We start from the raw sequence: 10,268 nt of genomic DNA, 5'->3' as shown, positions 1-10,268 counted from the left end.
TATTTCTCAATGCAACCCCTAGGCTGACCACACCCTAGTGCAGGCTCCATTCCCAAGAATAGCTGGGCAATAAAAACTGGAGTTGGGGCAGGGAGAAAACTCTCAGTTGGATGGGTAGGTTGGCGAGAATTGAAAGAGTTGCTATGGGAAAAGTTGGGGAAGAAGGTGAATTTGATCAAAATTTATTGTATGAAATTCTCAAAGAATTAGCAAACATATTTAGTAGTAGTAGCAGTAGTAGTAAGCATATAATAGAGAACTAGTGGGGAGAAGAATAAATTCAGCACACCCTCTGGCCACCTCATGCAGCTTCCAGGAGTTCTGAAGAAGATTCTGGGGTGTGCAGAAGGTTCAGCCTTGTAGGGCTTAGAGCCTGGAGGGAATAAGAGAGATCCAGAAGGTGGCAGGGAGGGGGAAGGCCATGGAGGGACAGGAGATCAAGATAAGGAGAGGGCAAGAGACAAGTGATCAGTAGGCCAAGGAGAGTCACAGAGTAGGGGGGATGAACGAGAGAGTAGTCAGCCAAGGAGAGGGGCAGGGCTGGCAAGTGCCTGAGGGAGGCTGGTGACCTCTCTGCCATCCCCCCTTTCTGTGTGTTGATGCTCTGCTCTGGAGCACACATGATTGGATAAGCTCCTGCTCAGCAGACAGGGCCCAGAGGCCACAGGATAGGCCTAATCCACAGATCTGGGTCTAATGTAGCAGAGGGTTGACAGAGTCCCTGCTTGGCCCAGATGCTTGGGCCCTGAGTGTGAGTCACACATTTCCTCCAGGCTTGGATTGGACAGGGGCATGCCCTCCTCCCACCCCGCCCTGATCTGGAAGGATAAATGGAGAGGGAACCTGAGGCTGGGTAGAGAAGATCAAAGACAGCTACAGTGATCTCTCCCAGACCCTGAAGCAGAGTGGCCAAGCCACTAGAGACCTCAAGCTCCTGGAATGGGCCTACCTTCCTGCTTCCAGGTTCCTGGCTTGTTCTGCACCTCACAACCCGATAGGCCTAGCCCAGCCCTCACCTCCAACTGGGCCTGCACTGCTCCTCACTGTGTCCAAATGCTGAAGCTGCTGCTGCTGACACTGCCCCTCCTGTGCAGTCTGGTGCATGCAGCCCCTGGTGAGTTCTCCCCTGGACCCTCCCTGCCCCTCTCCCTGGCCCTCGTGGCTCATAGGCCAGGGTACTAAGATTGGCCCTGTCTTGTCCCCAGGTCCAGTTCAGCCACGAGAGGGCATTGTGGGGGGACAGGAGGCACCTGAGAACAGGTGGCCCTGGCAGGTGAGCCTGCGTGAAAAAGGCACCAACTGGAACCACACCTGTGGCGGCTCCCTCATCCACCCACAGTGGGTGCTCACGGCGGCACACTGTGTGGGACCGTGAGTCTCTCTGGGCCTGGAGGGTGGGACAAGGAATGGGGAGTAGAGTGTGATAGGATGGGATCATCACACACTGTCTCTGGGTTTCTGGAAGTGATGTGAACATACAAAATTAATGTCTCCTCTCTTTAGGAATATCATTGGCCCCAACATGTTCAGAGTACAGCTTCAAAAGAAGTACCTCTATAAAGATGACAACCTGCTGACTGTGAGTCAGATCATCACACACCCGGACTTCTACATGGCTGAGACTGGGGCAGACATTGCCCTGCTGAAACTCACAAACCCTGTGAACATTTCCAGCAACATCCACCCTGTCTCTCTGCCTCCAGCCTTCATGACCTTCCCCTCAGGAACATTGTGCTGGGTGACAGGCTGGGGTGACATCGGAGAAAATGGTATGTGGTAGAGACAACTGAGGTGAGACAAGAGAGGGCGTGGCCACACCACATCCCCAGCACAGGGTTTCCCTCCATCTTGTAGGACAGAAATCTGAAGATTTAGGATGTGGGAAAGCATCAGAACAACAGGGCTCTCAGGTCCCATAAACAAGGAGACCCCAGCATAGCTAGGATAAGTCATTTGATCCCTCGAATCTCAGACGTTTCATGTCTGAAGGGGCCACAGTCTGCTTTTATTTCAGGGATTTGATTGAGGAAGAGTGAGATCAAACTTACCAACAACATTACACACACACACACACACACATACAAGCTGGCATTTTCAAGGACTGGCATTTTACCGGCCATGTCAGAGACCCTCATTTCATGGGCTGTGGCCCAGGTCACAGGTATCCTGTGTGGTTGGACAGCTCCCTTGGGACCCTTCAGTGCCAATTTTTCTTCTCCCTAGGGGTCTTGCTTACTTTCTTTTACCTTGGAGTAGAGCTTTGGGGACAGGGCAATGAGCAGGCAGGCCCTGGCTGTGGAGCACAGGGTGGATCCAGTCTCCTCACACACAGAGGTGGGGCCTGAGAATAGTGTCTGAGACCAGGGCTCCACTGAGATCCTCTACCCAGCCTAGGCCAGAGCCAGCCATGCTGACCTGCCTTCCACTGACCAGACAGGGTACTAAAGACCCTCAGGACTGTCCTCCTTCTCTGAATAAGGTCAGAAATCCAGGTCCAGCCTGGAGGAAGAAGCCAGGTTGGCAGAGTTGAATGAAGTGAGCCTGACTCACAGAAGGACTTGTGAGCAGAACTACCCTCAGAGAACAGGGTTAGCTGAGCCCGTCCCAGCCTGGCACCTGGGACCCTGTCCACAGGATCATCTTTCTTTCACCCACAGTAGAGCTGCCGTATCCATTTGCTTTGATGGAGGTGGAAGTTCCCATTGTAGAAAACCACCTGTGTGACTTTATGCATCACAAAGGTCTCAGCACAGGTGACCATGTCCGCATTGTCCGTGACGACATGCTGTGTGCTGGGGAAAAGGGACGTGACTCCTGCAAGGTGAGCTCCTGTCCCTACACACTGCCACTCCCACCAAGCCTTTACAAGAGTACTGACCCCTGTCCTCTCTAGGGTGACTCTGGAGGACCTCTAGTCTGCAAGGAAAAAAACACCTGGCTGCAGGCAGGTGTGGTGAGCTGGGGTGATGGCTGTGCACAGACTGACAGGCCAGGTGTCTACACCCGGGTCACCTATTACTTGGACTGGATCCGCCGCTATGTCCCCAGGGACTTCTGAGTTGCATCCAGGGTGACCTCTGTTGTTCCCAACATGCTGCTTCCTGCCTGGGTGGCATCCCTGCCTTCCTCTCCTGCTCCCCATCCTGAGCCCCAACTCTCCTCTACCTAAGCCCCTGACCACCCATGTCCTCCCACTCAGGTAGCTACACTGTGCAGATGGCCACTCTCTGCTGTGGCTCAATAAAATGCATCAAAGCAGTCGTGAGTTTTGCTGTGATTCTGGGGTCAACAGAAATAATTGAAGTGCCTGGGAGAGTCGGGGTGATGTTGCTTGAGTTTGGGGTGCCAGCCGTGGGCTTTGGCTCCTACAGTGAGGTGGATCCTCCTCACCACCCTGTCTGTCATCTGAACTTCTCTCTACAAACCTTCATTCCTTCTGGGTAAGGAGCAAACACGCCCCACCCTTGGGATCCAGGAAATATCCAGAAAACATTAAGAGATAAATATAGGGAGTGGAAGGGTTGGTGAGATGGTTCAGCAGGTAAAGGTCCTTGTCATATACTCCTACACACACACACACACACACACACACACACACACACACAGAGAGAGAGAGAGAGAGAGAGAAGACAATCACAGTAAAATTAAGCAAATAAATGTAATCTTAAAATCTAAAGATGCTGGGTGGTGTTGGTACATGCCTTTAATCCCACACTCAGATGGCAGAGGCAGGGAGATCTCTATGAGTTCAATGCCAACCTGATCTATAGGGAAATTTCCAGGCTACCCAGAACTACATGGAGAAACCCAGATAACCAAAAAACCAAAAAGATAAACCTAGGACTCAATAGATAACACAGTCAGTAAATCAGGAAGACAGGAGTGAGGTCCCAGAACTGACTTGAAAAAACAAGGAGTAATAAGGATTGACCATAGCTCTAGCCCCAGGGAGCTGGAAACACGCACCTAGAGATATGAGTGAGCTCCTGACAAAACCAGGACCCCTGTTTTGTTGTTGGGTTGGTTTCTTTTGGCAGGGGGTGTCATTCCGGGTGTTTGTTTATATTTTTGCTTTTCTTTATAATTTTTTAAGATTCATTTATTTATGATATGTGAGTACACTTTAGTTCCCTTCAGACAACAGAAGAGGGCATAAGATCTCATTACGGATGGTTGTGAGACACCATATGGTTGCTATGATTTGAATTCAGGACCTTTGGAAGAGCAGTCAGTGCTCTTAACTGCTGAGCCATCTCTCCAGCTCCATATTTTTGGTTTTTCAAGATAGGATTTCTGTATGTAGTCTTGGTTGTCCTGGTTGTCATTGGTTTTCTGTGCTGTGTAGACCAGGCTGTCCTTGAACTCAGAGATCCTTCTGCCTCTGCCTCCTAAGTGCTGGGATTAAAAGTGTGAGTCACAACCACAGAGCTGGGAAAACCAAAACAAAACAAAGAAGAAAAACAAGAAAGATAGATAGTGTTGTAAGGAATGACATCTAGGGTTGACCTCTGACCTTCACATGGACACACAGACACGTGCACACATACAGAGAAAAGGGGGGAAGAGGACTGAGGACTGCAAGACTTCCCACAAACAAACCAAGAAATGTAGTACAGCCTGCACTCTTCCCCTCAGCCAGGCACACTCCGCCATCCTGCCTGCAGGTGATAGGAGACATCCTTTCTTGTCAGATTAACAGTTCCCATGACTGTGCCCAGTGGGGACTGTCCTGGAGGCTCACCTTCCCACAGACACTGCCACACTCAGGTCAGCTCCATTCCTGCTGTTTGAAATGCCTTGTGAGGGTTGCAGTCAGCTGCAGCTGGAGACCTTAGCCTGTCCCCATTCAGACTTCTCAGGCCATTACTGTTCCTATTAATGTAGGTGGCCTGTGTCCAGAACCTGCTGTTAAAGGCGTGGCTGAGATCATGGGGTAACAGATCTCCATTTGTCTAAACAACAGAAACTGCTCCCTTGGCTAATTGTGTCTTCACCTCCCTTCAGTAGTCAAAAAAGTCACAACTGCTGCAATGTTGCATATACTGGCTGTCCTTTCTCACTGCCGTGTGTGTGTGTGTGTGTGTGTGTGTGTGTGTGTGTGTGGCTGTGCGCGCGCATGCGCGCGCACATGTGTGGAAATCAGATGTCTTTAAAAAAATAAATACATAAAACATGGTTTCTCACTTGCCGGGGGCTTGCTCAATTAGCCTGGGTTGGCTGATCAGGAGGCCTGAAGTTCTCTGTCTCCATTTTCCCAGCTACAGGATCATTAAGGTACCACCATGCCCAGGGTTTTTCTTGTTCCTTTGCTTTTGTTTTGTTTTACAACCTGAGCACCCTTTAATGCCCCCTCCCCTACCTCCCACTCCCCTCTCCCTCCTGCCTCCATTCTTCCTCCATTTCCCATCAGAAAAGAGCTGCCTCCCTTGGAAATCAGCCAGATGTCCATATCCAGTTGCAGACTGGGCACCTCCTCCCCTACTCAGGCTAAACAGGGCAACCCACTAGGAGGAAAAGGTCCCAAAGGTAGGGTAGAGTCAGAGATGGCCCCTGCTCCCTCCCACTGTGGGAGTTCCACAAAAACACCAAACTACACAACTGTCACACATGTGCAGAGGGCCTAGGTCAGGCCCATGCAGGCTCCCTGGTTGACACTTCAGTCTCTGTGAGCCCAGGTGAGTTGATTCTGTGGCTTTCCTGTGGTGTCCTTGACCCCTTCTTCAATCCTTCCTCCCCTCTTCCCAGCACTCCTCAGGCTGCATCTGAGGTTAGGCTGTGGGTCTCTGCATCTGTTTCTGTCAGCTCCTGGGGGAAGCCTCTCTGATGACAACTCGGCTAGGCAAGACTCTCTGAGGTCAGCAGAGTATCACTGGGAATCATTTCATTGACTTTTAAATGTTTTTCCAGTCGTCTTTGGTTCTCTCCTAGGTCTCTGTGCTCTCCAGCCTCTGGTTCCTGGCCCTCCAGGCCGTGTCAGGAGTGGGTTCCCTCTCAGGCTGGATCAGCCATGGTTGGCCACTTCCCCAATTTTGCACCACATTTACCCCAAAACATCTTGCAGGCAGACAAATTGTAGGTTAAGGGTTTTGTGGCTGAGATTGTGTCCTGATCCCTCCACAGGACAGAGGAGATGGCCGGGTCAGGCTTCATATCCCACAGTGCTAGAAGTCTCAGCTGGGGTCACCCCACAGATTCCTGGGAGTTTCCATTGCAATAGGTTTTCAGCCCCTCCCAGAGAGACACCCCCATTCTTTCCCATGGGTTCTTGGGACCCAAATTCAAGTTTTTGCTGACTGAGCCATCCGTGCAGCCCTGACTGTGGTCCTGTGGAGATTGTTAAGGACATCGAGTAAGTGTCACATAGAATGCAAGCACCCTGGCCTGGACATGGCACACTGCGATCTGAACTTGATACCCAAAGTCACATGCTTGTCTCGTCTGAGGTGACACATGTCCCAGCTGTCCCCTGTCCCCGGTGATTCCTTATTAGGTTTTGTATTGTTAATCTAGTCTCACTATGGCGCCCAAGCTGACAACCAATTCATGACCATCCTGCCTCAGTGTGCCGAGTGCTGGCTGGCAGGGTCCACCTCGTCCAGCACCCTTATCAGACATCTGTGCATCCTCCTCCATTATGCCAGGATTGTTTTAACATCCTAGGGATCTGTTTTCTGCTAGCAGGCTCCCAGTGAATCCTGGGACGAGTCCTCACTGATGCCTGAGATGTGGTTTCCTTTTAAGACAGTTTTCTGAGAATTCAGCCATACAGTTTATGTAACAGGCTCAGAGAATCAAAGTCAGAATCTAAAAACCTGAAGCTCTAACTATGAGCTCCACAGCCTGGCTGGGATAGGGGCACAGAGCAGGACCACACCGGGCTTCCCTCTCAGTGTGTGTCTCAGTCCAGTGATGGTTCACAGATACACTCAGCTCAATCCTGCTGTTAGGGGCCTAAGGGCAGCCTGAGGGAAGTCAGCAGCCCTGAGGAGGGGCTAGCTACAACTCTATTCTTGGACAGAACCCAGAGATAGGAAGACCAGGCCCTTAGAGGGAATTGTCTCTGTGGTCCACAGCAATGACCCGGAAAGACGGGAGACCCCAGAAGTTGGGGAAAGGGTCACCAGGACCAGACTGTGACCTCCTTCTGCCCGTCTATCTGGACAAAGGTCACACATGTCATTGGTCGATGGGAGGACACTGGGATGCACAGGTGGAATTTCTTCCTGACCAGCAGACCTGGGATCCAGGGTGTCCAGAGCTATGCAGGGAACTAGGTGACAAAGGGAATAGGACACCAGGTCCCTCAGACCAGAGACAACAGGTCTCCTACAGGAACCTGTGGTGGCTCCAATTTTTGGGACTCAGAGGATCTGTCCATGCAGGACACCCCTCAAGCTAGGTGGCATGAGGGTCTGGTGCCAGGAGCCATCCTCACTTAGAACTCAATGCCAAGAACTCTCCATACCAGGAGCCATCACCACCTGGCTCTCAATGCCAGGAGACCTCGATACCAGGAGTCATTCTCACTTAGATCTCCATGCCAGGAACTATATTACGTAAATCTCAAAACCCCGTCCTTTTGACGTTCATCTGTAGATAGATTACTATAGTCTGGGACCAGATGGGATGGCCTGTGGGGACACATGACTCCCTCACCCTGGTCTCTCTAAGCTGGGATGAGCTGACAGCTCCTACCCCCCAAACAGTCCCTTCACAGACTGGCACCTGAGGGAGGCAGGCCCAGACTCACCTCATGTCGTTACTCATGCCTCACTAGGTCAAACGCTTAGCTCCTGCACTCTGCACTCTGGCCACGAGGCCCCAGCCATGACAGGAAACCCTGCTAGGGAGACAGAGACTTGGCCGCTCTGACCTGAGGTGGAGTCAGAAGACCCAGGGCTGGATGTGGGAACAGGGACACTGAGGAAGGTGTGTTGTCACAGAGGCCTAAGCTCACACAGGCTTTCTGAGGAGCCCCAGAGGCTGGGCTCCCAGATGTGAGAGAGTGTATCCTGCAGGAACCAGGAGGGCTGCCTGGAGGGGACCCTGTGGGCTTCCCACACTGGGAAAATAAACTCAGGTTTCAATATCTCTGCTGTATTCTGCCTCTGAGCTGGTCTCTGCATTCTGGGCTTCAGAGTTCATGTGAAGACAGGTGGAGGTAACAGCTCTTCCCTGACACATGCAGCAGGATGGAGACGCTGTCCGCAGATCTTACCTCCTCCCTCCTCCCTCCTCTCTCCTCCCTCATCCATTCTCACTCCTCACTCCTCCCTCCTCCCTACTGGCTCATCCTTCCTCCTTCCTCCCTCCTCCCTCCTTTCTCCTCCCTCATCCCTCCTTATTCTTCCCTATTTACAGCAAAAATGAGGCCCTGCCTGGTCTTCTCACCATGATAGACAGACTCCACAGCCTTCTGGCCCTGATCTAGAAATAGCCAAATCCCTCAGACCTCTCAGCTCCCCTCCATTCCTGTCATGCATTCTGTTCATGTCTACCCTCCATGCTGTGCACCAAGATCAGTCCTCCAGAGAACATCTAAATGTTTACAATGCCTGGATTGAACTATTATGTAGCACTCAGGAAACAATCTTTTAAAAAAATGTAAAAAACATTTGCACACTCACTGAAAACGATATGCAAATAGACAACATGGACATGTGGCAAAATGGATACCATTAGCCCTGACAAATGCTAATTAGAGACAGGGAGAACAGACATAGAGTGTGGCACGGTTGGTAAAGCGCTTGTCTAACATTGGGTTCCCTGCCCAGAATAAGCTGAAGGTGACAGTGTTGATTTCCATCCTGACAGAATCACCTGAGAGAAGGGCCTCTGGGCCTGTAGGGGGAGTCAGCTTGTGTTACATTCATTTAGGTGGGAGGGAGCATCTACTGTCTGGGCACCATTCCCTGGTGGGCTCCTAGATGCTGTGAATGAAGACAGAGCTGAACTGCTTTTGTACATGCCTTTATGTTCCGAGACTGTACCCATTATATGACTACTCACCTCATGCCCCTGCCTCCACACCTTCCCCACAGTGAGGAGTGTACCTTGGACTGGGAGCCAGAATAAATATTTCAACCTTAAGTTTATTTCATTAAGAAGTTTTATCAAAGGAACAGTAAAAATAAAACTAAGAGACCTGGCATGGTGATGCACATCTGCAACGATAGCTCTTAGAAGATGAAAGTGAGAGGGTCAGGAGTTCAAGGCTAACCTGGGCTACAGGAGGCCCTATCTGAAAGGGAAGAAAGGGGAGGGAGCGAGGGAGAGAGGGAGGGAGAGAGAGAGAGAGAGAGAGAGAGAGAGAGAGAGAGAGAGAGAGAGAGAGAGAGAGAGAGAGGAAGGAAGGAAGGAAGGAAGGAAGGAAGGAAGGAAGGAAGGAAGGAAGGAAGGAAGGAAGTTAGAAAGACAGAAATATAGAACTCAGAAAGAAAAGCAGACAGAAAGAAATGAAGGAAAGAAGGAAGGAAGGAAGGAAGGAAGGAAGGAAGAAGAAAGAAAGAAGAAAGAAAGAAAGAAAGAAAGAAAGAAAGAAAGAAAGAAAGAAAGAAAGAAAGAAAGAAAGAAAGAAAGAAAGAAAGAAAGAAAGAAAGAAAGGAAGGAAGGAAGGAAGGAAGGAAGGAAGGAAGGAAGGAAGAAAGAAAGAAAGAAAGAAAGAAAGAAAGAAAGAAAGAAAGAAAGAAAGAAAGAAAGAAAGAAAGAAAAGACAGAGTAGGGGAGGGAGGAAGGAAGAACACAGAACTAGCCAAGGTGACATTTCTAAGCCTAACATTCTGGAGGCTGAAGCAGGAGGATCACTGCAAATTTGAAGCCATCCTGATCTAAAGAGAGTGTGGGGGAACTATTGCATATAAAACCCAGGAAGAAGCTCTATCCCCCAACCCAGCTCTGCCTAGAATTTCTGAACTGAGCAGGGGTTGGTAGATACCAAGACCTGATTAGAAGCCCAGTCCTATTCACAGAAAACAGGATGTAATCACAGCCACAAATCTCAAAGCCTTCTCTCCTTCAAACGTTCCGTGTGAGTCCACAATCACAGTTGTGCTCCTCCAAGAGGAAACATGTTTTCACACAAAATACAAACTGTTAAAAGCAATGTTATTCCCAAGAGCCCCAATTAGAAACAGCCCAAATGTCCATTAACTTGTACCAGGAGGAGCGAATCCTGTGGATTCCTTCAACAGACAGTATTAGCCACAAGGGAAGAGCCAGGACACCATGTGAAACTCCATGTGTGCTCAGAAACAGGGCAGAGGAGACCC

General features: G+C 50.2%; 1 protein-coding gene across 4 annotated transcripts in view; it reads left to right on the top strand.

Moving 5' to 3' along the window:
• The first annotated feature begins 844 nt into the window (after window positions 1-844).
• LOC127693943 (tryptase-like) overlaps window positions 845-10,268 on the top strand; it is a 212,457-nt gene continuing 203,033 nt past the window's right edge. For 3 of the 4 annotated variants that reach the window (XR_007979769.1, XR_007979768.1, XM_052195255.1), the window contains exons 1-5: window positions 845-1,114; window positions 1,206-1,371; window positions 1,504-1,769; window positions 2,658-2,821; window positions 2,894-3,075. Coding sequence is in view for 1 of the 4 variants with exons in the window: in XM_052195255.1 (XP_052051215.1) it covers window positions 940-1,114; window positions 1,206-1,371; window positions 1,504-1,769; window positions 2,658-2,821; window positions 2,894-3,058 (936 nt within the window). In the remaining 3 variants the exon portion in view is untranslated. Of the gene's footprint in view, window positions 1,115-1,205; window positions 1,372-1,503; window positions 1,770-2,657; window positions 2,822-2,893; window positions 3,200-10,268 lie in introns of all 4 variants that reach the window. The other variant, XR_007979767.1, reaches the window with a different exon arrangement.

The sequence above is a fragment of the Apodemus sylvaticus genome, chromosome 10, assembly GCF_947179515.1.
Source record: "Apodemus sylvaticus chromosome 10, mApoSyl1.1, whole genome shotgun sequence".
NCBI lineage: Eukaryota > Metazoa > Chordata > Mammalia > Rodentia > Muridae > Apodemus > Apodemus sylvaticus.
Note: the sequence above shows the minus strand (reverse complement) of the source record. Positions and strands in the feature narration are given on the sequence as shown.